The 27,281-nt window shown below is 41.1% G+C and overlaps 2 protein-coding genes across 9 annotated transcripts; both read left to right on the forward strand.

The window, feature by feature from the left end:
* Positions 1,269-10,053, forward strand: TMEM129 (transmembrane protein 129). 2 transcript variants are annotated; one of them, XM_021395100.1, is made up of 5 exons: positions 1,269-1,574; positions 2,385-2,859; positions 5,137-5,296; positions 6,401-6,660; positions 9,016-10,053. In XM_021395100.1, the coding sequence occupies exons 1-4, from the start codon at positions 1,370-1,372 to the stop codon at positions 6,647-6,649; spliced, it is 1,089 nt and encodes a 362-aa protein (XP_021250775.1). In that variant the 5' UTR covers positions 1,269-1,369; the 3' UTR covers positions 6,650-6,660; positions 9,016-10,053. The 2 variants fall into 2 exon arrangements, with proteins under 2 accessions (XP_021250775.1, XP_021250774.1); XM_021395099.1 differs by having other exon boundaries at positions 1,270-1,574; positions 6,401-6,680; positions 6,728-10,053.
* LOC110398227 (histone RNA hairpin-binding protein-like) lies at positions 12,129-24,881 on the forward strand. Of its 7 annotated transcripts, none has more exons than XR_002438270.1 (12): positions 12,129-12,301; positions 13,846-13,962; positions 14,335-14,439; positions 15,123-15,254; positions 17,325-17,474; positions 18,284-18,421; positions 19,035-19,151; positions 20,561-20,668; positions 21,055-21,162; positions 21,479-21,586; positions 22,317-22,507; positions 23,021-24,881. XR_002438270.1 is itself a non-coding variant. In XM_021395696.1 (11 exons), exons 1-10 carry the CDS (start codon positions 12,144-12,146, stop codon positions 21,576-21,578), a joined length of 1,233 nt encoding a protein of 410 aa, XP_021251371.1. In that variant the 5' UTR covers positions 12,129-12,143; the 3' UTR covers positions 21,579-21,586; positions 22,317-24,881. The 7 variants fall into 7 exon arrangements, 3 of the variants coding, with proteins under 3 accessions (XP_021251371.1, XP_021251372.1, XP_021251373.1); XR_002438271.1 differs by having other exon boundaries at positions 22,317-22,494; XR_002438272.1 differs by having other exon boundaries at positions 18,287-18,421.

Below are 27,281 nucleotides of genomic sequence, written 5' to 3' on the forward strand. Positions count from 1 at the left end.
AACTGTGAATTCCCAACCTCTATCCACATCAGTAACACCGCAACCTGCCAGTGTAAGACTTCACATTGTGGGGGCTGCATTTCCTTTTCACTTAGTTCCCTCTCAGTTGCACGAGTCTTTCTCTGCTGTGCTTCTCCCGTTATGCAATTTCCCCTTTCTTTATAAGACAACTTCCATCTTCTTTGTAAGACAAATGTCGCACCTTGTGGTTACTACAGGATGCAAGCAGGGCTTTTGTTGCATTCAGAGACAAACAGGAATTTGTGTGGCTATTAGTTATTATTGTTACTATTGTGGATGGCCCATCCCAGGAGGTGTTCAAGGCCAGAGTGGATGGGTAAACTGACCTAGTGTCTGATTTAGTGGCTGGCAACCCTGCCATGGCAGGGCATTGGAACTAGATGATCTTTGAGATCCCTTCCAACCTAAGCCATTCTGTGATATGATTCTGTTATGATTCTAGTAGGAAGCAGAGATCCCCTTTACTGTGTTTTGGATATGTTTAGCCCCCTGTGGCCCCATGTATGTCCACAGCATTTCAGCTATTCTGATTAAACAATCTTCTGAATAAATAATAGTAATAATAACAATAATACAGAAAGGAAGCTTGCAGCTTCACAGCCTCATTTTTATTATTAATCTTCATTCCACAAATTAAAACGGGACAAACATCCCTTGGGCCACACACAAAAAAAAGGGGAGATTTAGACTGGATATAGGGAAGGAGTTTTTTACATTAAGGGTGGTGAGGCACTGGCACAGGTTGCCCAGAGAGGTGGTGGATGCCCCATCCCTGGAGACATCCAAGGTCAGGCTGGACGGGGCTCTGAGCACCTGATGGAGCTGTAGGCATCCCTGTTCCTTGCAGGGGAGTTGGACTAGATGGCCTTTACTTGTCTCTTCCAACTCAATCAATTCTATGATTCTATGAAATGTATCTTAAAATTTGTCTCCCTTTAAAGACTGTTAAGTTCCTGTTTGATCATTCTCTAAAGAAAATATTACATAATACACCAAGAAACCCAAAGAAAAGTGTTGTTTTCACTTTAGAGCCTTAAGCAAAACACCGTTAACCCACTTCTGAAGGATGTCACTTTCACACAGAGCTCTTTGATGGATGAAATTAATTGGAGTTTAGAACTCCAATTAATTTCATTTGCCAGAGCCGTGAAGCATAAAGTTACACGCTTCCAAAGCATCAGCAGCCAGAAAACGTCTCAGCCCTGCAGAAGGTAGCAGAAGCGGAAGCTCAGCTTCACACTCAGATTTACACCCGGCCCAGGGGCGGAACTACCGCTCCCAGCGAGCCGCGCGGCGCCGCGCCGGGCCGGGCCCCTGTGGGCGGCGGGAGCGGGGTCGGCGGCGCAGGATGGAGAGTCCGGCGGTGACCTTCACGTTGGCTTACCTGGTGTTCGCCGTCTGCTTCGTCTTCCCGCCCGACGAAGTGCGCTCGGCCGGGCTGACGGTGCAGAGCTTGCTGGCCGCCTGGCTGGGCAGCGAGGACGCGGCCTTCGTGCAGTACCACCTGCGGCGCAGCACCGGCACGCTGCTGGCGCACTCCCTGCTGCCCCTCGGTGAGCGGCGGGCCGGGGGGTGGGCTCCGTTCCCGCCTCGGGGCGGGCAGCGGGCACGGTGTGCTGCTGTGCCCTGTCAGGGTTCTTTGTGGTCTGCACTCTAATCTTTGTAACCAGCACGTGGAGTTGCAAAGGAATAGTGTTTTACTTATCCTGGAAGTTCAAATCAGCTTCCTATAGCAATATATTTTGGGTAGAAATCAGTGAGAGGTAAGGATGTGAAGTACCGAATGTACTCTTGTCCTGGCTAAGAAAAGAATTGTCCAGATGCACATCAGTGGGTGCACTGGATAGGTTAACCAGGGGTCTTCATTGATTAAAATTAGAGAATCATAGAATATCGCAAGTTGGACTCACAAGGTTTGAATCCCACTCCTGGCTACACATGAAACCACTCCAAAAATCATAGAATTATTAAGGCCACTAAGATCATCTTGTCCCACCGTCCACCCAAATGAGACCATATGTCCGAGAGCATCGTCCTTGAGTTCCAGCAGCTCGGGGCCATGCCCACTGCCCTGGGCAGCCTGTTCCATGCCCACCGCCCTCTGGTGCAGACTCTTTCCCTAACCCCCACCTGCCCCTCCCCTGACACAGCTCCATGCCGTTCCCTCGGGCCCCGTTGCTGTCACAGAGAGCAGAGCTCAGCACTGCCCCTCCACTCCCTGTGAAGAGCTGTAGCTGCCAAGAGGTCTCCCCTCAGCTCCTCTACTCTAGGCTGAACAACCCGAGAGACCTCAGCTGCTCCTCACACTTCTTGTCCTCTAATGGTTAAAGCCATTGCACTTAATTGTTTCCTTTTCCCTGCAGGTTATTACCTTGGTATGTGCTTTGCTGCACCCGAAAAACACCTTTGTTTTTTCTACCTGGCCTCAAAGGAATGGAAAACTTTCTTCTTCTTCGCCGTTCTCCTTCCAGCAGTCAGCAGCACCCTGGCATATTACTGGTCACGGAAGGGTTGGAATAACCACCCACTGGCCCGGACGCTCGCTGTTTATGCTCTGCCACAGTCAGGCTGGAGGGCAGTGGCTTCTTCCATCAATACAGAATTTAGGAGAATTGACAAATTTGCCACCGGAGCCCCAGGAGCGAGGGTGATTGTTACAGACACATGGGTGATCAAGGTGACCACCTACTGCCTACATGTTGCCCAGCAGCAGGACATTCATTTGACTGTGACAGACTCCAGACAGCATGAACTCACACCAGACTCAAACATGCCCGTGCAGTTCCTCACCATCCGTGTTGCCAGTGTTAATCCCTATGTGAAGGCATTTGATATCCGGTAAAACAAAATAACTCTTAGCAATTATGTCATATATATGGTATATGATGGTGTTCATGAAGAGTTTTTGGGGCAAATCTGAAAGCTCCTTGAGTCTCACCTCTTTCTCCCTGCTTGTTGCTCAGAGATGCTGTATGCACAGTTCTACCACGCAGTACAGTGAAAAAAGGTTGTTTAGAAAGATTCGTGTACCCACAATAATATATGCATACTGGTTAAACAGAAATAGAGGGACTGCCCTGTTTGGTCCTCTCAGGAAAAGAGTTGTGCTGGATGTGGAAAGAAGTAGCTGGAAAAACTTAGGTGAGAGGTAGAGAATAGGAAAGAAAGGGAGAATCTTCAAGTCTTTGGTCTCACAGATTTTGATGGTGAAGAAATAGCAATGTGTCTAAATTTGGCTGTTGTTCACCCATATTTTTACCCCCCCTGCGCAAGGCTCCTGATTTTTGTCATTGCTCAAAAGAGTTCTCACTGAGCTACTGCAAGTCAACTGCCCTTCAAGCAAGGAAGTAATTCTGACCCATTTCTGATTAATGTGTTCTCATAGCAGTAAATCATTGTAAATGTGCTATGAACAATTAGGCTTTGTTTTCCAAGGGCCTGAGCTATTTTTCAGTCTTCCAATGTAGCTGGGCAAAAGTACAAGTTCTGCAGAAACCCTCAACGCTGATCAGAATGGTGCTAAAAACTACCTTGTTCTTGTATCATGGAAGGGAGTTTGGTCTCCTGCAATTATATATTTGAAAAGGTATTTGAGTGTCTGTTGTTGTAAATGTCAGCAACGTGTATTTGCCAGGTGATGAAAAGCAGGCAGATTGCTGGACTTGTAGGTGAACAGAAGGCTCCTGGCAAGCATGAGGAAGGCATAGGGATGAGGTATCAGACATCAGGTGAAATGCTCAGACTGAGAGGTTAAGGTAAGCGTTACAGGATCCTAAGAGGAGACTTCTATAGACCTGTGTGAGTGGTGACCAAATAAATATTAAACAACTAATGATCTTCTCTAAGTGATAAGAGTACGTCCGATCATACTGACAAAAGCATGAGATCCTCGGAAGTTTCTTTTAGGGAAAAGAAATCCAAACCCCAAAATTTTGTGGCTAACCAGAACAGCATCAAGAAGAGTTTTTAGAAATTCTTATAAGAAGATACATGAAAAATAACAGATATTCTGGAATGCAGTCATACAGCATTTAAGAAAAGCGCCACAGGACAAAATTCACTTTCTAAGAATGTAGGATCATTGTGTATTTCCCAAATCAGAAGTAGGGATGTTTCTGAAAGAAAAATCATTCTGTGTAGGCGGGCCACGTTTCCCTGCATGCTCAGTGAGAGTTCTTTATCTGGGTACAAAGGTCTCTGTTATTTTTGCAGTCAGCAAACTGTTCTATCCTTCAGCAGTTAAAACAATGGAGACCACCAGGAATTTAAGATGAGCATTGCATTGTGCTGTGCTGCAGGAACTGAGCTAGAGGCAGAAAGGCCGAGGTATTTCGGAGCTATGTTCCCAGTGCTCCTCCATAAAAGCTGCTTAATGATTGGAAATGTGAAACTGAGGAGTTCAGAGTGTTGTATTTTGAAGGGTAACAACAGTAGTATGTCACTGCAGGATCTGTACAAGGTGTCATGTGCCATGTGAGGTCTGTGGGACTCAGGGAGACTTCCTTTACTTGAAGCAAGCTAGTGTGAAGCACAACCTGTTGCTCTCTGAAATCAGAGCATAAGTCACATTCAGGAGCCATTCACAACCTTTGTGAAAATTCAGTTTTAATCTATAATTGTATCAGAGAGTCACAGAAATGAATATTGTCTTTCTTCTGATGCTTACAGTGTACTGTATCAATACGTGATACATGCCTCATCATACAGTAACTCTAATTTCTGTCCTCAGGAGTTATTATACTATGGTTAACTGTATGTATTACTATAATTAACTTATGGTATAAGGAAACAGGTATTGAAAGGTGGACAGAAACTGTGCATGCAGTATTTTATAGATAATTCATGATATACTGTACTTTTTTGTTCATGCTGTTGACTTGACTGACTGGACATGAAGCCTGAACTTGCTTATATACGCCGGCTGGGATCCAGGCAGGAGGACTGCATGTTCTAAGATATATCAGGGGAAAAAAAAAAACAAAAAAAAACCAAACCCAGCAGAACAGTTAGGTTTTCTGTGTACTCACTTTTCTGATGATAACCTCTGCAATGTATTTTCAAGGCATTTGAATGGATAATTGAGGTAACATTTTATTCCATCTTTTCTTTTTCAAGGCTGAACTCCGCAGAGTATGGGGAGCTCCAAGAGAAGCTCCGTGCTCCCATCAGCAATGCAGCTAATGTTGTGATCCATCAAAGCCTTAGTGATTTATTTCTAGAAACTTTTACGTCTCTGGTGGAAATGAACCAGACGTATTCTGTTCCAAGCACTCAGGTGAGACTTTCTATCCATGTGAGACTGTAATTATTTATTTTACAATATAGCTGAGCCTGTGATTATTGTAACTGGTAACTTTGTTTACTTTGAGCTCACCTTCCGTTTCAGTAAACATGTAATAAATGTAGATCAATCTGCTCCTTCTGTTTCTTCTCTAGAAAATGAACTGTATTGTGAACATCATATTTTTGAGACATGAGAACTATCATGAGAGATATCTCATGATATCTCGCATAGCATAAGAAGCATAACATAGCATAACATAGATACAGTTCATAGCATAGCAGAAGAAAGTTGGACATTTGGACATGGTGAGGTTGCATTTCCAGGAAGTTTACAGAGCGCTGGAGTAACAGCTGCTGTTCCTGGGCTTTAGACAGCTTGCTTTTCTAGACAGCCCAGTTTTGCTGGATCTTCTCCTGTAAAATAAATTAATTATTTTTAACTGGGACTTGCTTTAATTGTAAATAAGGCCATGGAGTCCTTCCTTTAGTAATATTTCTGGGGACCTGATTAGTATTGCAATTCTTATGAGGAGCAGCTGAGGGAACTAGGATTGTTCCGTCTGGAGAAGAGGAGGCTCAGGGGAGACCTTATCGCTCTCTATAACTCCATGAAAGGAGGTAGTAATGAGATGGAGGTTGGCCTCTTCTCCCAGGTAACAGCAATAGGATAAGAGGTAATGGCCTCAAGTTACACCAGGAAAGGTTCAGGTTGGATATTAGGAATAATTCTTTCTTGGAAAGAGCTGGTCAGGTGCTGGAACGGGCTGCCCAGGGAGGTGGTGGAGTCACCCTCCCTGGAGATGTTCAAGAAACATTTACATGTGGCACTGAGGACATGGTTAGGGGGCATGGTGGGGATGGACTGATAGTTAGACTAGATGATCTTAGATCTTTTCCAATCTTAATGATTCTATGATTCTAAGCCTTTTGTCTCTGGTGAACCTGACTGGAGGAAATGAGGCAGTTCTGCCTTGATGCTCTTCCCAACACAGATTGCTGTTAAGCTTCTGTGCAGATCATTTTCCAAAAGCCTTTTAGAGAGCTATAACAGAAGCCATTCTGTACAGTTCATAGCTGTGACCTTTTTCTCCTTTAGGAGCTGGAGCCATGCATAGGATGCATGCAGACTATTGCAAACATTAAGCTCATCAAGAACTGCCAAGAGCCAAATGAAGGGGAATGTCAGCAGTGCTACTGTCGTCCTATGTGGTGCCTCACCTGCATGGGCAAATGGTTTGCAAGCCGACAGGATCAGCAACACCCAGAGACCTGGCTGTCGAGCCACGTGCCTTGTCCAACTTGCAGAGCCAAATTTTGCATTTTAGATGTTTGCATAATACGATGAATAACACTTGGGTATGTTTAAACTTTTTAAATTTTGATGTATTTCATAGTGGTTTGGGTCAAAAGGCCCATTAGCATTGTTTCTTAAACTTCACATTACACAGGAGTGCAAACTCCAGAGCTTTATTCTACAGCATTGAAAACAGATGCACATCTTCTCAGTTCGCAATTTTTACCTTTTGTCTTTGGTTTTTATTCATCAGATGTCAGTTTCTGGAAATTCTTGCTTGAAACTTTTAAGAAAATTTTGCTTTCTACATCTTGGATGGTATAAAATCATCCCATCCATGTTTGCAATACTATTCTCTTTTTAACATAGGTATTTCTGACTCTTTCATAAAGGGCTAACTGAGAAAACTACTTTGGTTAGACTTCACTGATACTTTTGTTTTTTCTTTAATCCATCTGCAAAGTTCTGATTCATCTTTGCAAATATTCACCAAACAAGAATACCAGTTGTTTTCCTTCTGCTGGTCCCCTCCATTTATAAAGGAGGTTGGTTTCTGTAGACGAAGGAATTGAATTCCTGAAGATGTATAATTTCCACAGGGACCTTTTATTCCATTAATCTGCCTCCAGTTTATTTTTTGATGGACATATTTATTTCAAACAGAAGGATTTAGAACTGTACCCTGCTTACTTGCACTGCTATTGCTGTGCAGTATTAAATCTATAGAGCTACATTGCTTAGGGTTTTAGTGTTTTCTAGGTAATGGATTTTTTCCTACATTTCAAATATCTGTGCACTGCAGTGGCTGAGATGCAAATGTTTGCTTGCCTAGGTTGTTTTTCTTACGGGGCAGTAACTTCCAGAAACAAGCGGGCCAGATGGTGAGAAAGGTGTATCTTAATGCTTTGGTCTGGGAGAATGAAAGCCCTGATACTTCCCATAATCAGAAGGATCTTAATTGTAAATCAAAAGCACAACTGACATGCCAGTGCTTAACTGGCATGTCTTCATTGCCTTGAGAAGAAAGATTGCTTTGAGCAGGAATTGTTGGCAACATTTTTTTTTAACCTTTAGAAGAGTCTTACAGGGCCAGGTGGTGTCATCTGCTCTGCACCTCCTCACTATACACTAGACTTTACAAAAAATGTTTACTTATGGTAAGTTTGCATAATATGGCAGATACAAGGGATGTGGTAATTGAAATGGTTATAGAAGGGAATGCAGAATTTTGGACTTCGTCACTGACAGTCATTCAACTTGTACTGTTTCTGTTTGGAATAAAACTTTTTCTGTTTGGAACAAAAATATTTATTTTAAAGATCTATGAAAATCATAAAGGCCTTGAGGCTTTTAGATGATAGCACATGTAATTGCAAATATTCTTAGAAAAAAAAGAGTCAATTGCCCATAATGTTGCATGGAGTAAAAGCTTTAGATTCTCAATTGCTTGTGCAGTACAGTTTTTCTTTAGAGAAATCTATCATCTTTGAAGTTTTTATTTCAGTGGAACTTTGCTTTTACCCATCTTGTTTCTTTTGCCAACATGACAGTAAAACAAAGTCATAGTCATAGATGTATAGTACTCTTGAATCTTTTGATGGTTGTGCTCTTTCCACAGAAGTGCCTCAACTTAGTAATAATTACCAAAATAAAATGATGAATTATGTTAATAATAGTGCATGTCTTATATTCCTTAAAATCAGCATTTTTTCTAAGTTCAAATTCTCATAGTAATATGGCATGCCTCTGAAGTTTTTAAGCTTTTTAAAGGCAATGTTACAGAAAGAACTTGTTAAAAATCTCCATGACATACTCTTCTTAGAGACAGTACAAGGCAAAACCATGACACATTTCTGAGCACAGGTCATCTGATACCTTATAATTCACTGAACATGAAATTTATTCCTTGTGTAAGTTTTTCTACTATAACCTGAATGTAGAGGGCTACATAAAAGAAGGCACGAAAAAAAATAATGTACGCATCTCAGAGGAAAGCAAACCAAAAGAGAATAGCACAGGATCCCATGAAATCAGCAGGGGAGATTTTCAGAAAGGCAATAAAAGGATGGTGTGTTCAATTAATGGTATGAATTTGAGAATGTTTCTTTAGTGCATGGGTGTCCAACCTTTTGGCTCGCCTAGGCCACATTGAGTGAATAGGAATTGTCTTGTGCTCCATATAAAATATATAGTTAATGAATATAAATAACAAGAGTTTTTATTTTTTATACATTTTTTATTAAAATATAATTTAAAAAGGGCAACGAAAACATAAAACTAGTGGAACATTTGACCTTGTTTTTGTGTAACTAACACATCAATGTTTGGTTTGATTGAAGTGGTTGCAATTCTTAGTGAATTCTCAAGATGCATTTCAGAGATTTCTGATCTAGTCCTACTCTTCCTGTGTTTCATAGTTGGAAACAATGTGTGTGCTGCCAAAAAATGATTACATGAACAGAACATTATTGTGAAGCAAGGGATATTTTCCTCTGGTAAGACAGGACTTACGGAAATCTAGTCAAGAGACTTCCTTAAAGCCACCTTACTTCAGAAAAGTAAATGATGTCTCCATAACCAGCATCCATATTTTCAAGAAACTCCTGGAACTGGCAATGATTCAATCCCTTGGACTTTAGGAAATTCACAGCTTTGCTGAAAAATCACATGACAGTATCCATTTTTAAACTTTCGTGCATAGGTTTTCCTGATGTTTGATGCAATGATATTTCATCAAACACAAGCTGCCGGTAGCAATTGCATCATCATCCATTAATTTTATGCCAGATATGTTGGCAAAGGTTAAAGAAAAACACTCTAATGTATTTTTTACTGCTTCATACAAATCAAGAGATTTAGTTGTGTCTTTCTTAAGTAGCATTACATTTGTTAACAATACCTCTAATAAAAATGGCAAGTTGAGCTGTATCCATAGCATTGGTAATTTCATCTACCACCACAGCATAACATTTGAAGTGACCAGCTTTACTTTCCTAATTTCCTAATCAATAGATTGTCTTATTTCTTCAGTTCACCTGGCTATAGTCTGGTGAGGCAAACTTATTTTAGAAAAATCTGGGTTTTTTTTAATCAGGACAAATTACATCTGTGATGCTTTCCATGCATTGCTTAATGGACTTGTCATCGCTAAATGGTTTAGATTTTTTTGCCATCAGATTCGCTTCCTCATAATTAGCTTTTATAGCAGAGTCCATTTGAGTTGTAACTTTTAAAAACAAATTTTGTTGAGATGACAGACTTTTTTTCAGTTCCATTATTTTATCTTTACAAAACATTCCTTGGTATGCATCAAATTTGGCAACACATTTTTGCATAGAATGTCTTTTCAAGTCATAATCTTTGAAAACTGGCAATATTTCTTTACAAATTAAGCATAGTGCCTTATTATTTGTCTTGACAAAAAAAAAAAAAAAAGTACTCATCTGTCCATTTTTCACCAAACACTCCTTCATCCACAATTTTTCTTATTTGGGGGGTTCTATTTTCTTTTGAGATGACACTGAAGCCATGCTGGAATTTAAAAAAATGAATAAATAAGCAACCTTTTACAGTGATGTTGAATATGTAATTATTACAATGCAATGAGCAAAAAAAGGTGTTTCATACAGTTTTGTGCTTCCTATACTACAGCTGTTAACAACCTATTTTTAACTATTGACTGCAGACACTGCAGATGTTGTGGGTCACTTTTACCATTTTACCACTTTTACCATTCCCAGAATTACACTGAAAAATTCCCACGCTACACACCCGCACTTCATTGGTTATTTGTAGATGATACTCTATTAGTTTGCATTCAGAAGTCTTAAAGATCCATTATTTTTTGGCAATTTCATATGTGCTACCCCTTCTGTGGCTATAAAGCCCAGCTTATGTGAGAATATTTTAAACGTATTTCTAGTTGTGAAATTTATGCTATTCCTAATTTTATTAAATATATTTAATTTTATTAAATACATACTAATTCTAACATTTTGAAGTATATATAGTTTTATTATTGTATTTTATGTGTTTCAGATTTTATAATTAAACATTTAACTTTTGTTATTTTCACACACACACAAAAAACAACCACTAAATGCATAGTTTGGCAAAATAATGAATTCTGAGAAAAGGTGAATAATTATAAGGTACATCCTCTGTAAATCCACCTTCAGCATGCTTGGATTAGGAAATTTAAGTGATTATTACTTGTATGTTCCCCGCTGTTTATTTATCAGGACAGTATCTCTGATAAAAGCAGATTTTATTCACAATTGCAGTGGCAGGCGTCCTGCAAGCAGGAGCACCTGCAGAAAGCAGTGTTACATCTTTTGTGCCCTGTTACTCTACACTTATCTTTTCCTTCTGTGGTTCCTCACTGGCTGAGTAGTGCAGGTTCACAGTCTTCCTGACGCTCAACTAAACATACTGATACTGGCTGAACATAAATTGTTGGTAGCTAAGCATGTATATTGCTAATTAATTAACTTCTAACACTTGCTTACTCAGCACTCGGCCATTATTTCTGGACACCTGTTCATCCTTGGATAGAGATAAATGTGGTAGGAGGATAGAGGGGGGCATCCTGATGCCTGCCTCGTGTATCCCAACCTACCCACAGAGTGAGGCAATTTGGCCTTGTGTGGAGGCCCTGGCTTCTTTGATGTTCAACAAGGCTGCTGTTCTTTTGCTAAGGGTCTCTTATCCAAACAGAATAGCCTTAGAACATGCTTTCTAGTCCATAATACTATTCACAACTATTACAGTTTTACAAGTGAGAATTAATCACATAATTCAACAACTGTATTTCTAAAATATGTCACTGAAATATATGGTATTTCTACTTTTTCAAACTAGCTGTTTCTAAGGGCAAGTTACAAAATATGTTCTGCTCTACTTCTTTAGATCAATTCCCCTTTTTCGATATCTAACGCAGAAACAACATTCAATTCCTACACCGCCCATGATCAGAATAGTGGTGAGGTGCTGGCACAGGCTGCCCAGAGAGGCTGTGGATGCCCTGTCCCTGGAGGTGTTCAAGACCAGGTTGAATGGGGCCCTGGGCAGCCTGGTCTGGTGCCAGATCTGGAGGTTGGTGGCCCTGCCTGCAGTAGGGGTGTTGGAACTTGGTGATCCTTCAGGTCCCTTCCAACCCAAGCCATTCTATGATTCTATGAAATATGCAAAACTATGAGGGCTGTAGAGTAATGCCTCCTGTTTTGTCATGTTGGCCCACACCATCAGAGGCGGATGCTGGTGGTATGGCAGGAGAGGTTGAACTTTCCCACTGATATCCTGTTACACCTCATTGCTGTGTAACAGATGGCCTCAGAGGGACACTGACAAAACGGCGTGTGAAGAAAGGTGGGGAACTGAACTGCTCATCGCTGATGGAAGTGCATAGCTGATGGTGGCGACTGTGTTGAAAGACAGTGTTTTGTAACTGAGAATCGGCTTATCAAACGGCATTCAAACCTCAGCCGCCTACTTAATAACAGACGCGCCCTCAGACGCACCAACGCGCCTTCCAAGGTTGAGGCAAATGCCGCCTTGTAGCGCGCTGCCTCCGAAGGTGGGGCCGCGCCTGCGCACTGCGCCGGGCCTGCAGCCATGTTCCGCGGTGGGAGTAGCGGTCGGCCCAGCCATGTTCGGCGCGCAGCGGGGCAGTGCCGACGGCGGGGAGCCGGGCGGGCTGCGCAGGTAGGGGCTCCCGCGGAGGGCCGGGTGTGCTGGGGTGGGGGTTTTGCTCTCTTAGTGCGTGCGTGGAGCCGAAGGGGTCGCGGTCCTACAGTGCGCGGGTCCTGCGTCGGGTCTGTAAGGGCTTCCCCCCGCTGTCCCTTCAGAGTAGGGGCCGGGGCTGCCTGGGATCTGCTGGGGCCTGGCTCGGCGGGACGGGTGTGTGGGCTCGGGCGGAGCGTGGCTGGGAGCCGCTGGGAGATAGAGTGTTTAACTGTTGTGGGTGAGCGGGGAAAGGTTTCATCCTTTAACTGCCTTCACAAGGTGTGAGCGTGTCGGAAGCGTCGTTTTGCCTGGATCCTTGTTTAGCAGTGAATTGCGTGGTGTGCAGGCAGAGCAACGAGCTCCCAGTGTGAGTCAGAAGAGAAAACAAACCCAGACTGCTAATCCAGGATTAAAGTAACAAGATCCTTTCCTCCTCTCGCTTGTTGGCTTCAGGAAGTGCAGAGCCCCGGCAGGGCATGTCGTGCACAGAGCAGCGTGATAATCGTTGCGTATTCTGATTTGGAATGAACTCGTAAGAACCATCGAGTCCAGCTCCTGGCTCCGCACAACAACGCTCAGAATCTAAATCCTGTGTTTTGAGAGTGGTGTTCAGATGCTCCTTGAGCTCTGGTAGCTCACGGCTGTGCCCACTGCCCTGGGGAACCTGTTCCATGTTGCCTACCATCTGGTGCAGACCCTTTCCTTGATATCCAACCCAAGCCTCCCCTGAATTGGGTAACTGACAGCACAGGCTCCTGTCTCTCAGGCTCACCTGCCACTGCAGTTCTTGCCCTGTGAGCCAGGTGTGGTGTCAGTAGGTGCTGTGGAGCTGTTTTATGTATTAAGCTGTCTTTGAAGATAACAGAGTTTTCAGAACTGAGTAGGAAGGCAAGGAGTACTTGGTGAACTTAATCCTTAAGCAATCCTTGGCTGTCCTTTCAGTGTATTTCAAGCGCCCCATACTGGCTCTAGTACTTACTTGTGAAGGCTCCGTGTCGTATCTGATGAAGAACTTGCAATGTCAAAGTCTTTTTCTGTAGATGTTTGACCTAATTCTCCTTAGACATGCCATTTCCTGTGCCAAAACTGACAATTCTATATGTTTGCCTCTTCTGAGAGCTCAGTGATGTATGCAGTTGTGTGTAAATGAAGCCGATGCAGTGCTAACAGAGGTGTGTCTGAATGTTGGCAAATGTCAGCAGTTCCATGAATACTGCTGACTTTTTTTTTTTATTGCAAATAGAGAAAGACTACTTCTGCTTTTCCAGAAATTAACAGTTTATTTTAGAATTTGGATGTCTGTACTGCAGTAGTGAAAGACAGTTTTGCAGTAATTGCATTATCTAACACATTTTCTATGTTATTATTGCCTGAATGAGTAGCTTGCCACAAAGTCACATCTCTCTGTGCCAAAATAATCAGCATTTTGTAACAGTAAATGATGATACTTATATTTGGTTTTCAATGTCAGCGTTGAATGACTCCTTATGACTTGATTCCTGATGAAAATTCTTATTTTTCAGTTCCGTGCAACATCCACAGTGTTGGCATCAAGAGCAGAAATGTAGAAACTGGAATGATTCAGGTTCTTTGGTGTTTGACAAATATCAATATGGCCATTTAGACCGCTGGCTGGAGAGGTAAGGAATACATGGCATGTTTGGTTAAATCAAGTAGTTTTGTTTATTGTTTTCTTTAATGAAGTTGCAGTACAAGGAAGCATTGGCAGTGGCTAAGCTGGTGTGTATATATATGAGATTGTCAGGTCTGTGTTGTGATGAAAAGTTCTCTTTGTGACTTGTTTTCTTATTCCATAAAGTAAAACCAGTTATCTTATATCACTGCGGAAGGTGACTTAAGCTAAAATGATTTGTTTGAATTTGAACTGAAATGGGGTAGAAGTACTCTCACGGTGTTGCAGTTGTGGAGGAAGCTATGTTTGTCCTCTGCTGAAGTTTATGCCACTTAAATATGTCAGCAACAAAAGCTCATACAAAGTTTTTATTTTCCAGCTCTGTAACACCAGGAGATTCTAGGCCTCTTTCTAGTTGCCCCAGTTGGGAAGGTGGAATTGAAGAGGGGAAAGCAATGAGGACATCAACTGAAAAAATGACAAAGTAGGTATAGAATAATTAATTTAATTACTGTTTTGTGATCATTAATGCATATGAAGTAGTTGAAGAAGATTTGAAACACAACCAGGCTGCCTCATGTCAAGCCTGAAGGAAAGCTCAAGGAGAGAGTAACACTGAGGACTTTTTTCTACAAAGTTGTTTATGTGATCATTTCAGATAGTTTTTTTTGTTTAGTTTTAAATTACATATTCATTACAGCTTTCCATAACAGAAAATAGCAGAAGGAAAAATGAAAAGCAACCTTCTAGGCCCAGAGAGAAACAGTTATGAGATCATTCAAGCCTTTATATTATCCATTTTTATCGAGTTGAAGCTTTTTTTAAGATATATAATAGCAGTTTCCTACAGATGTGTGCAAATAATCATGTACTGCTTCATTTCCCTGTTGTGGCACTGTCTATAAGCTGCTAATAAGGCAGCTCTAGCACTAGCAGCCTCAAGTATGTGTTTACTTGTTACAAATCTGAACAATTGCATAGACTTAAAAACCTCATTGGTTCTAGTGGTTGGTTTGGTTTGCACAACTTTCAGCTCTGTAAACTAGTGAAGTAAGTGTTGCTTCTACTGTCTGTCAGGGTACCTACAGTTCTGGAGTATATTTTTATATGACTTGTTGTAAAGCTATTAAGGCGCTTTTCAACTTTGTTCTAACTTTTGTTTTTAAGTTGTGTTTCAAATGATTCTGCTACGCCATCTGAAAGGGAAACAGATGAAGTGGTTCTGAGGAGAAGACAGAAACAGATCAATTTTGGAAAGAACACGCTTGCTTATGACAGATATATTAAAGAAGTTCCAAAGTAAGTTGCGCTGTGTTGCACGTTTCCAGATAAACTTCGTTTTCCCTGATGTATCTGCAGGTCAGCACACAGCTTTAGCTTGTTTTCCTCAAAAAGAAGCTGGGTTTTGTTTTTGTTTTTTTGCATAGGAGTTGTTTAGTTAAGGAAAGTTTAGAGCTAAATGATGCATTTGTGTATTGCTGTTCCTATAGTAGTAGACGTGCTTCAAATTCTTTGTTCATCTGCTCCGTTTGACCTTTCTCATGGCTACTGGTAGGGCAGTATGAATTGATAACAGGAAAAGACAACTTCAGTGAGGAATGAATGAAGCTTTACATTTAAATATTGGTAAGAGCAACCAATCTTCAGTGATTAGCCAGTAAATAACTGAAATCAGAACTTGTATTTCTTGCTTTCTGCCATTCCAGCTCAGGAGTTAAAGTCTATGAATTTTGGAACTTAACTGAAGACTTCTTAGCCAGCCCCCTCTGCATACTGCAGGTCTATTAGAATTCAGAAACTATTCAGCAGTAACATGTGAATGTGCTTCTGTGTTTGTTGTTTTGGGGATTGTTTTCTAGAGGTGGTGTTGTTCCTTTTTTTTTAATGACTTGCTACTTAGAGTTGCTCAACATTCTCTGGATTCTCTCTGTAAGAGTCCATTGTGAATGTTGCCAAGCAATGAAGTGGACTCTGTAAGCTTCCTGTTGATGAGAAGTTGGAAGATAAAACTAGATGACTAAAAATCAACAGCAGGTGTTGTAAATGCTCACAGATATTTCGCAATATCATAACATCTTCCATGAAGTTTTTTCTTCATAGAGTTTTTGATTGCTCTGTCAGTTTTCTTTTTACTTGTTTTACTGTCATCAGCAGTATGACTGTGGACAGTCTTATGTTGATGCACTTGCATGGCTGTGCCGTGATCAGTTAAGTTATAAGTGGAGAATAGAAAAGATGAGGCAACATTCAGGAAAATAAACATGGGTACACTACTTAAAAAAAGAAAATCTGGATGGCATTTAAAAGGACAGTTAATAATACTACTCCTTAGCAGGGACTTGTTTATCTTACAGAATGAAAGCAAAACTGATATGGCTAAGTGTATTGAAGTGTTATGAAGAACCACTTAGAATGCTTTGTTTGATTTAAAGCATGATTGTAATATCTCCCCCCCTTCCAAAGCATGAAGACTACTCCAATATGGTAGGACTAGGAATGGTATTATTTTGTGCTGGAGGTACTTTGTGCAGGTAGCGCTGCCAGCAGCCAAGTACCCACACAACTCTGTACTCACTTTTCCTTTCCCAGTGGGATGGAGAGTGGGGCTGAGAAGAGTTAAATTTTATAGGTGAAGGGAGTGGAGGAGATGGTGGATGCAAAGGCAGTCACTGACTGCTTCTCACAAGCAGGCTGATACTCTGGCACACTCTGAACAGTGCTCACTTTGAAAGATGCCTCCCCTTCTTACTCTGTCCCAGTTTTTATAGCCAAGCATCATATTATATAATATGGATTACTGCTTTTGTCCCAGCTGTTTTTTCATCCCGACTTCTTGCCTGTCTTCAACTTAATGGCTGCAGGAGGGAGCTCAGCAAAGTGAGGTAAAACCAGAAAGCCTTGAAGCAATCTTCAGCAGCAGTCAGAATATGAGTGTCTTACCAACATGGTTTATACCTAAATCCAAAACACAATGCTGTAGGGGTTCCTATCAAGACTTCTGGCTCCATCCTAGCTAGATCCTATAAAATACTAAATACACGGAAGCTGGATCAAACTGAAGAAATTTGATATTGAGAAACCAGAGGCTAGAGTACTATTGAGGTACGTTTCTTTGTTTTCATTTTTGTCTGCAGCCAGCAGGATCTACATTGACATCTTGCTAGACTGCATGAACATCCAGTCTGAAACTGTATCATACGTTTTGTCCGTTGTAAACAATGTTTTAGAATGTACTTATTTCAGTTTAGGTGTTTAAAGATAGGAAAACTATTTATTAAATTACTGATGGTTGTATTACCTGATGGGCAGGATTTTTTTGGAAGGACAAAAGTCATGTCTTGAAATACAAATGTTACTGTGTGTTTACAGGAACCAACGAATACCAGGAGTTCATCCTAGAACACCAAACAAATTTAAGAAATACAGCCGGAGGTCCTGGGACCAGCAGATCAGGCTGTGGAAGATAGCACTGCATGCCTGGGATCCTCCTACTGAAGAAACCTGGGACCTGCAGCCAGTGTATGTATTGGTGAATTAGTCAGCACACCTCTTATAGCAAAGAATTGTATTTCTTTTAGAGCATTGCTAACTGGAAGCAAGGGGTTGGGGGAGGGAAAAAAAAAAAAAGAATGTCAGGCTCAGAAATGGGAGGAATCACTTGAAAACCTTTTTTCCCATTTGAATTCTATTAATCTTCAAGATGGTATGTTTATTTAGTCTAAATTTAATCTCCAGTAAGACACTTCGAAGAAGTTCAATCTGCCTGCAATAATGCACTGTCTTCTCCTGTGTGTTTACATTGGTTAGTGCAATGTAAAATCATTTCTCTAGAAAGGGATAGACATAAGCAGAAATCTGATCATTAACATTCCTTGATTTTGAGAACCTTTCCATCTTTGCTTTTTCTGTTGTCACTGCCACCATCCTCCTGTGATAGTGGTAAATAAGAGAATTCAAGAATTCTGAGATTATAAAAATTTCTGTGCTCTTTGCATGAGTGGCAACTGTATTCAAGATGGAATTGCTTTCTTTAAGCTTTTCATGCTTCTGAATTTCTGTAACAAAGCTGGCTTCACTCACTCACACCACCTAAAAGTTTTGGACTAGTAAATTGGGAGGAGATAAGCGAATATACTTCTATTAACATTATAACTGCAGTATAGTTTTTAGCTATGCTGTGATTGAACTGCAGTGAAAGCTGCAGGTGTTTGCACCACTTGGATGTTGTTTGAGATGAACTATTAACCAGTGCAGCTTAACTTCTTTCTTTTTAGAGCAGGAAGCTAGTTGAGTAGTATTTTAAATCCAGTTTTTTTTCCTGTTTCTAGTAGTACAGAACCCTCAGGCAGTTCCCAAGAATGGTTCTACAGAGATCATGATGATTCTGGCTCCACTATATTTGATGAAAAGCAGAATAGAATTAAGTGCGAAGATCAGTGCAGCCAGACAGACTATGCATCAGAGAGGTATGAGATAAAACAACTACGATTAACTTACTGCAATAACTGAATACACCCTGCTACTGTCAGGTGGTGGTGGTGGTGGTTGTTGCCTTTTTTGTAGGAAAAGCCTGATGAGGGCAACTGTTAATGCTGAGTCTAAGTTTGGTGTTTACATTGCAGAATGTAGTCTATCTCTGTTACCATTGAATGTGGGAAAAATCAGCACCGTCACAGAACTTCATAATTAATAGTAAAAGCAAGCACTGTTCTTTCTGCTTCACTGTTCATTAACAGGGTTGTGCTTGTCAACAGAGGAACAGGGAGAGTAAAAGTAAAGCACCTTATGCACTTACTTGCCTACTGAGATGCTTTGGGGGTTATATGTGCTGAAAATAGTTCTGCTTCCAAGCTCAGTGAAGTTCCTTGTGTGATTGTGACTGGGTTCTGTTTTCAAAATACAGTGGAATGGTTTCCAAATTTCAGCCATTTTTTTCAGTATTGCTCTGTTACGACTGAAGAATCATACCCCAAAGAAACTAAATCTTCCCACGTACCATTAATTTACAAAACTCTGGTGAGCATTTAAATGCAGATGGAAAAACACTTTGTGTATAAAATCCACGTCTTATTTTTGTAGTCCGTGTTCTCCTGATTCTTCACCAGTATGGAAACGCAGAAAACGAAACAATCCTGACTCCTCTGTGGTTTCAAAGGGCAAAAACCATTATGTGCATATGTACCATGCACTGGAAAGGTATGAAGTGATTCTACAATTCATATTACAAACTGACTCTGGGATATGACTGGAATCTTTCTCCACTTGCTAGTAGCTTTAATTTTCTTGAAATGTGTATGATTTAATAAGAATGGGAAGTCATGCCAGAATAATTAAGTGTGTAATTGTGTGTATTTATAGTGTGTTACTGCAAAGCTGAAGAAACTTCATTGTCAGAGGATACAACATTGGTTATTTGGAGGCAAATCATAGAATGGCTTGGGTTGGAAGGGACCTGAAGGATTATCAAGTTCCAATCCCTGTGCCGCAGGCAGGGCCACCAGCTGCTAGATCAAGTACTAGACCAGGTTGCCCAGGGCCACATCCAACCTGGCCTTAAACACCTCCAGGGATGGGGCATCCACAGCCTCTCTGGGCAGCCAGTGCCAGCACCTCACCATTTGCTCAGTAAAAATCTTCTCCCTGACATCTAATTTAATCTCTCTTCCTTTATTTTAAAACTGTTCTCCTTTGTCCTGTCACTATCTACCTGTGTAGAAAGTTGATTTACCTCATGTTTATAAACTCCCTTTAAATATTAGAAGGCTGCAGTGAGGTCTCCCCACAGCCTTCTCTTTTCCAGGCTGAACAAGCCCAGTTCCTTCAGCGTATCTTCATAGGAGAGGTGCTCCAGTCCTCCAGTTGACTTGGGGTTTTCTTGTGTATGTAATTAGGTGACGTTAATATCTTGGTTTTGACTTCTCATTGGATGTTTTCTGTTTCAGGGGTTGTAATTCTAAAATTGGTACGGTAAAGGAATGGAACACACACACACACACACACACACACACACACACGCAAGGATGTGCACTCATAAATCTGTCAGCAAATACTGAAATTTGTGACCTGTTACATAGATTACAGGTGTTGCAGAAAATGAGTATTTGTGTAGGGACATAAAAGGAGTTTTCTGTATGTTGAGTTTTTCCTCGTACTGCCTTTCCTAAGCAGGGAAAAAGAGCTGCTTGTAACAACAGAATTGGTCACACAGCCTGGGACTGGGACAGAGTGAGGTTAATGTTCAAAAATGAGTAACAGAAGGGTAGAATTTCTCAGGCTAACAATACAGTCTTTATTTCAAGCTCCTCTACTGATTGGTTTTAATTTTATTTTCCTTTTTCCCCTTCCTAATTGCTATGTAAAAAGTCTTCCTGAAAATGGAAAATCGTAAGTTAGTAAAAGAGAGTGTCATAACTCTAAACAAAGTTATGTCAGAACCACAAGTAAAATGGAACAACAATATAACTTCTGGGGAGTTTACAGACTCACTACTCAGTAAAAATACGAGTACAGGTGTTTTTTCTTTATTTAGCTCCCATATCTTCTGAAGAATTAAAACGAACTATGATATAAAGCTTCGTGGTTTCCAACCTTTTCATTTTTTCTAGTCTTACTGAATCAGGACATCAGGAAGTTTTTCCTAAGTCTTCAGACTGGCAAAAGTTTGGTGAAAATGATGAATTAATGACAGTACAACATGGTATAGAAATAAAAAGGTAAATACCATAGTGATCTCTGTTAATTGCTTGTGCAGTGATGATGTCCTTGTTTCTTACCTTGTGTTCCTTTCGCTGCTTGATGCTGTTTTGTTTGTTTTTTCTCTGTTCTGCAGCATGTAATATGTTTTGTTATTTCTGTTCTTTGAATTTAACTGACTTTTCCCAGTCTGATTCTCTATGTGCTGCTTCCATCATTAATGCTGTAGAATGCTAAACCCCTTTTCGCTGCTGTCTTATGGAAAACAATGATACTTTGCAGAACTGGGCCCCGTGGTTGTTACCTTCCTCTCACTTGCTAAGCCCAGGAGCTGAAAACTCTCTGTTCAGACGTGAAGCGGTTTCACAGCTGATAGTTACAATGACAGTTACCTGTTTCTGTGCAGTGACCCCATTCCTGCCAGTTGTTCTTCAGGGTGGAACAACCAGAACAGCACCAGCATCTTTCTGTCTGACAGCAAAGCTTGCAGGGATTCAGACTGCAGGCTGGAGAGGTACAAAATGCAGCCTGTCAATCAGGTTTTTTTTCATCTACTAAGTTAGAAGCATGCTTGTGTTACTGCCATATTCCAAACCAGACTTCTGTAACAAACATGAATTTTTAATTGTTATTTTTAGGGATGGCTTAGTTGCTAGTTCTTACAGTGTGTGGTCAAATTCTATCCTTAATGTTCTCTTCTTATAGTCTATTACAGTAAAAAACATGTTGTAGTTGTATCTGATATTAAAAGGTTATTGTAATTAAGCCACTTAGTCATTTTGAACTGAAATAGAGATAAAGAAGGAAAATGTGTGGATTTTTATTTGTAGGCTTAAACTTTGTAGCAGTTTATTCAAAGGACATCAGGCGGAGTACCCTGAAAGGGGATGGGGAAGTACTGAAGACAGAATATTGAGGAAAAAGATTTAAATACCATGGTGAGTTGATGGTGACAACTAACTTTTACCCACCCAGTAGCTCGTATTGTTCAACAGAATCCAGCAGTTCAATTCAGGCAGATCACTTTGTTTTTATTCCGTTACTATATTAGCATTTCATCCTATCCTCTTTTATTTAATTCAGTGCCTTAAGAGATCTAATACATTGGGCTCAGTGAACTGAAACATTTATCTGTTCAGCCAGAAAACATGATGCATTTTATGCTACCACCCAAATAAAAAGCACCAGTTTTTCTTGAGAATTATTTCAGCAGCAGCTTTTCTGCCTCTTAATGTTTTGTGATGCAGTCACAACTTTGTGTTTGCAGCGGTAGGTTTCACTGAAAGTTTTCTTTTGAACTGTAGGTTTTTGATGCACTAGTAGCATGGATTGTACCTTGAGTCTTTTATGAACTTAGTATTTTATGTCATTTGATTGTCCTTGATCTACATGACATATGGAATAGGATATAAATGTCTTCAACAGTCACTGACTGGAATATTTTGCATAATAAAACTACTAGGAATGTGGCACCCAGCTAGTTTTACACGACTTAGATTTTGTATTCCTTTAGTAGTATGAGGAGAAGGCAGGTGGAGCTCTAACAAAAAGGTGTCCCTAATAGCATTTTTCTATTGGCTCAAACGATTTTAAGTTAAATTCTTTAAATATGATTGTCTTAATGTGGTGTTTTTCTTAAGTGCTAATTTAATACTTGTAAATGTTTAGTCTGTCTTTGTATATAGAAGTATCAAAGAAGGACTTTCTCCTGCGACAGAAAATGATTTGAAGAGTAGGATATAGTCTGAAATCAGCAGATCAAACCTTGGAAGACTGGTGCAGTCTCCTAAGCTCTGCACTGAAAGAGGAAGAGATTTACAGTCAGCATTTGTGCAGTCAACACAAGGTGAAACATGCAGGTGAAAATAAAAGAAGCATGCTTCCCTAATTGAATTTGAGGGCCTTTCTGGCCATGTGGGGTAGTCAGTTAATACTTAACCCGCTTTGCAGTTACATGTCCGTCATGTTGAAAGTATCTGCCTGGCTTTCAAAGGAGAAAAATTAGAACACATGATATGTCAGAAGTGTATTAATTAAAAGAAATGTGCTTTGTGAATAAATAATAGTATTTAGATGCAGATAATGGGGTGGAAAAGAGAGGCTCAGCTACTTCATTTTCTCATTTGCTAATAATTTAAATATGTAATACTGTTTTACCATAAGTTACATTCTCAAAGTGTTAATACTGTCTTTAGCACTTCCTTTACTGTGGGTATTATGTCTGTCTTTCACCCCATGCTTTTAGATCAGTGTGCAATATTCAGTTCCATTTGTTACTTCTGTAACATCACAGCTTAAGAGAGTAAATATTTTGTCGTTAATGAGTAGATACATTGTATTTATAAAATGCTGTTGTTTGTCTCTTTGTTTAGGCTGCTCCGGATCTTTAAGGTTGGAGTTAAGGTCTCTAATGGCTGTCTTCTGGAAGCTCTGCCTCAAGTGTAAAACCTGTGATTTCATTCCCATTTTCCTAAGACGATGATGGATGTTCCTTAAGCTTTTGTGAGAATGTTTCTACTTTACCTGTGCTGACAGATGAAGTGCATCATGTTGTAAAGGCTACTTTAGTTGATGGGTCTTGCTGTTGCCATTTGGAGATCATGCTGCTTAAAGCAAACTAACATTTTGTTGGTGAATTGGTCTGATAACTGAGTCAGAGTGAAGAATGCCACCTGCTGAATCAAGGAGTTAAACCTTGTTTTCTCTACTGGACCAGAATTGTATATCCAGCCTGGAGAACTGCTTCAAAAGAATGTAGATAATTCCAGCTTTTTCTTCAGTTGCTAAAAGCAAACTGCTTTTAGCTTTTCGTGATCATCTTTTTGGCTTATTTTCTATTCTCTGAGGTAATACATATTAAGCTAGCAGCTGCCTAACTGAGAAGGGGAAAAGGGAGATTATCAGAATCAACACCTTCTCTTTGAGGGGATAAGACTGTATAAACAGCCATGTCGTCTGAATACGTGGATTTCACTTCGATGTGTGTTGCAGTGTGACCTGAAGAGCCAATACTGCTGAAAGGATAAGATCATGAGGTCAGTGGCTACTCTTGTTACAGGAAATAAAGGAGAAGCAGCAGTATTTGCAGTTCTGGAGCTGCTTGGGCATGGGGTGTCCTGGCTAAACTGTGATAATGTTGACTCTCCCTTGTTTTACTTTTCTAATGATGTGCTCCAAACATTAAAGTGAGGGCTGTGACTCCAGTGGAGTTTAGATGAGAACTATGTGTCAGGTAATATATATATATATATGTTTTTCTACAGACTTTGTAACTTAAGTAGCATGTACTGGGATACATACATCTGTTAGAGCTGTTAATAATTGTCTTTCTGCAGTGGTTCAGCTCTGCCATTGTTAGTTGGCTCTTTGTAAGGCCACTGCAGGAACTGTGGCCTTGATGATGTGCAGTGGCCTTGTTGTGGGACTGGCAGTGTACCCTCAGGGCCAGACACCCATTGTTCTGCTGGAGCAGTAAGCTGCTTGCTTGGAAACTACTTCCAGTCCCTTCCAAAGCATTACTTTGAGTTGTTGCTTAGACTTCTTTCAAGTGAGTTTTGTAGAACTTCTGTGCTTGTCTGAGACTTTCAGATACGCTTCTGATTTGTCCAAGGCATCAAGAAAACTTGACTGTATACAGCATTATTGCAGTGAGCTGGAGCATTAGCTTGCCTTCACCAAAGCCTATCAAGTGCGTAGGAATTTGCTACAGTGGTTATTTATAGCATAGTTCCCATCGAATAAAAAACTGAATACACAGGGGAATGTGTGCTGCTGCTTTAACAGGAGTATATTAGGATTGTTTGCAGCTTCTGCTCAGTAGTAAGAATGTCCTTTTGGCTGTGTGCTTGCCCAAACATAGGAAGAGGGTGAGGCCTCTGGTACCTAAAAGTCCAATTAGTCAACCTGCCACCATTGTGGGGTGGAAGGAAGGTGCCTGCAGGTTGGTGAGGGTTGTCCTCCATGTTTCCTGCAGCTTCTGGGACTCATCCATCTGTGCTTATGCATAAGATTCAGTGGAGTCCCAGTGTGAGGTAGCTCAGTCACATATCATAGCATGGCATATGTATAATGGAACAAATCTGTGCAGCACCTTCTGAAGTACTGTTTAGAGTGGTGGTGTACCAGCGTGCATGCTTCCATGTGTTTTATGATGATTGTAAATATGAGAATGATTTTTGTTTATGGTATATTGTCTTTATGCAGAGGAATTAAAGTCTTCAACCTTTAAAAATGCCTCTTTAGTCTGCTTTCAGTGTTATGTTGTTAGTACTTCATTACAAAAGGAATACGAGGGTTTGATTGTCATTTTGTTTGCTTCAGGTTGTGTTTTTGGGAGTGGGGGCTAGCTCATGCTGAAGAGGGGAGGAAATACCCTTCAGAAGGAGTTTACAGTACAGCTTAGGTTGTGTCCAACCCCTCAGTTTGTTCTGACATCTTGTTGTGACCTTGCATGTAGCCTAGTGGAAGGGAGCAGCTGGGGCCCCAGGACTCACTGTGTCATAAGCAAAGGTGTCCTTGTGGAGTGGATGAAGCTGTCAACTGGGAGTAATTGGCTATCATGAAATGCTTTAGCTCAGCTGTCAGAGCCCTTAAGCTTTTGTCTGGGTTGGATGGGGCCTGCAGCAGATTGACAGATGCAAATACATAGGATTTGTGGTGTGTCAGCTCTTAAAAGAACTTACAGTTCTTGGCTGAAGATTCTTAAATTAGAATAACCAGTCTGCCTGTGGTTACATTTTGAGCAGAAGTATTCCCTAATCCAGGTTCCATGCATCTGGACAAGCTATGCTAGCACGATGAGTGAAAGGTTACGAGCAGGTAAGGTTTGAGGTCTTCTAATGTCCTCTCACACAGTACTGCCACTGGATGTAGAACCATTTTAATGCCTCTTAATTAGTAACAATAACCTTATCCATCTAAATAGAGCAGTTAAATCATGAGTACAGTCTATTTGTTGCTTTTGACTTCAGAGTTTATAACTCAGGTAAGCAAAGCCTGAATGTAGCATTCCACCCCCAGTTTTTGATAGCTTTTCATTAATGTTACCAGTTTTAATTGAATCCAGTTTGCATGCTGGAATAAATTTCAAGCTTCACCACTTCAGATTTCTTCCAAGAAGTGACATGCCTCTCCTACTGGCATGCATCCACTGGAAGAGTCAGTTTACAGATACGTTATCTGTGCTTGTAGAAGCAGTCCTTCACTAGTGTTCAGAAACACCACAGGTTGTGTGCTTTGTTCTTGTTCTTTTTTAAAACTGTCACTTTGAGGCCACGGTGATGATGCCTCCTTCCCTTAAAATCCTCCCACTGGGCTGAGAAATGCTTTTGTGAAGGATTTTCTTTGCTGTCAAGGACAGAAATGATGCAAGGCAGCTGTAATCCTACAGCTGTGTTAAAGCAGATAGTTCTGCTTGGTAAGCTGAATTGAACATGTCTGTAGCGCTATACTAACTGCTGTGGGGCTTCTAGGCCATAGCTGGGCAGCTTGAATGAGTTCAGGTAAATGTGCTGTTATCTCAGGGCAAGGCTGGGGAATATGGGTTTGATTTCTGTGTGTTTTGAACCTCTACTGAACTTCAAGCGTGTCCTTCAAACAGGAATACAGTTCTGATATCTGTAGCAGTGTGTGGGAGAGTGCTAGCGTAGCAGAAACATTCCTGTGCGAGCACGGATATTTCCACAAATACTGCAGAAGAGGTACAGTAATGCTCAAGGTTAGGGAAAGGATTTTCCAAGATAGATCACTTCAGTTGTACTGCTTTCAGGTCTCAGTGTTCTGCTGGGCACAAAGCCGGCCTGTTACCACACAAAGGGATGCAGCTTGGGGACGTTCTACAACAGAGATCTTGCAGAGAGGAAAAGTGCAAAACCTGAAGGGGGAAAACACATCAGGTGATGGAAAGTGAACTCAGTTCTCCTTTACATCTCCCTAAACGTTACTGATTTCAGCCTGGCTATGCCAGTGCTCCACCCAAACAGAATAATTGAACAGATAATGACACTTCTAAACATATTATTACCGGGAGTCTTTGAGGTGTATATACAAACAAAGAAAAAGCAGGTCAACTCTCTAAAAGTGGGAAAAAAAATTAACCATTGAAATCTAATAATAATAATAATAAAAAGCAAGCCAGCTACCTGCTGAGATTCCCAACTGCTGAATTCCTAAAAGCTATTGCAAATATTGGCTGAAGATGCTTGGTCTGGCCTGGTGCATCTCCTGCCAAGCAGGCTGGCAGTGAGCACTCTTTCATTGCCGAAGCTCTTAGTTTTGCTGGCATTTCGTGTGAGTGTATTCACTCGTTGTCTGGTCCAGCTTTGGGGGGGGAGGGAAGGTGTAGTTAGGGGCTTAAATACTGTTGGAGCTCCCTTCCAACCCAAGGATTCTGTGATGACCTGAACCTATACCTGTATCATTTGATAAACTATCATTAAGAAAATGCACGTGCATGCTGTAACTCCACGCGGGCTGTGACGTGGCCCTGCTCCTGGGTTAAAGAGCCGTTCTGCTCCACGCTGGGGCTGCCCTTGATGGCTGCGGGCGCAGGGAACGCGCGCCAAAACGGTGCCGCGCCGCGCTCCAATCTCCCGCCACCTCGGGGTGGGGCCGGGCCGAACCATCGGGCTGGGG

This window comes from Numida meleagris, chromosome 4 (genome assembly GCF_002078875.1).
Source record: "Numida meleagris isolate 19003 breed g44 Domestic line chromosome 4, NumMel1.0, whole genome shotgun sequence".
In the NCBI taxonomy this organism is placed as follows: domain Eukaryota; kingdom Metazoa; phylum Chordata; class Aves; order Galliformes; family Numididae; genus Numida; species Numida meleagris.

Excerpts from the sequence above, each read along its gene's own strand:
- TMEM129 (XM_021395100.1), top strand. The coding sequence starts at position 1,370 with ATGGAGAGTCCGGCGGTGACCTTCACGTTGGCTTACCTGGTGTTCGCC. Across the intron at positions 1,575-2,384 it reads GCACTCCCTGCTGCCCCTCG|GTTATTACCTTGGTATGTGC; the intron begins GTGAGCGGCGGG and ends TTTTCCCTGCAG. Across the intron at positions 5,297-6,400 it reads ATTCTGTTCCAAGCACTCAG|GAGCTGGAGCCATGCATAGG; the intron begins GTGAGACTTTCT and ends TTTCTCCTTTAG.
- LOC110398227 (XM_021395696.1), top strand. The coding sequence starts at position 12,144 with ATGCCGCCTTGTAGCGCGCTGCCTCCGAAGGTGGGGCCGCGCCTGCGC. Across the intron at positions 12,302-13,845 it reads GAGCCGGGCGGGCTGCGCAG|TTCCGTGCAACATCCACAGT; the intron begins GTAGGGGCTCCC and ends CTTATTTTTCAG. Across the intron at positions 15,255-17,324 it reads TATATTAAAGAAGTTCCAAA|GAACCAACGAATACCAGGAG; the intron begins GTAAGTTGCGCT and ends GTGTGTTTACAG.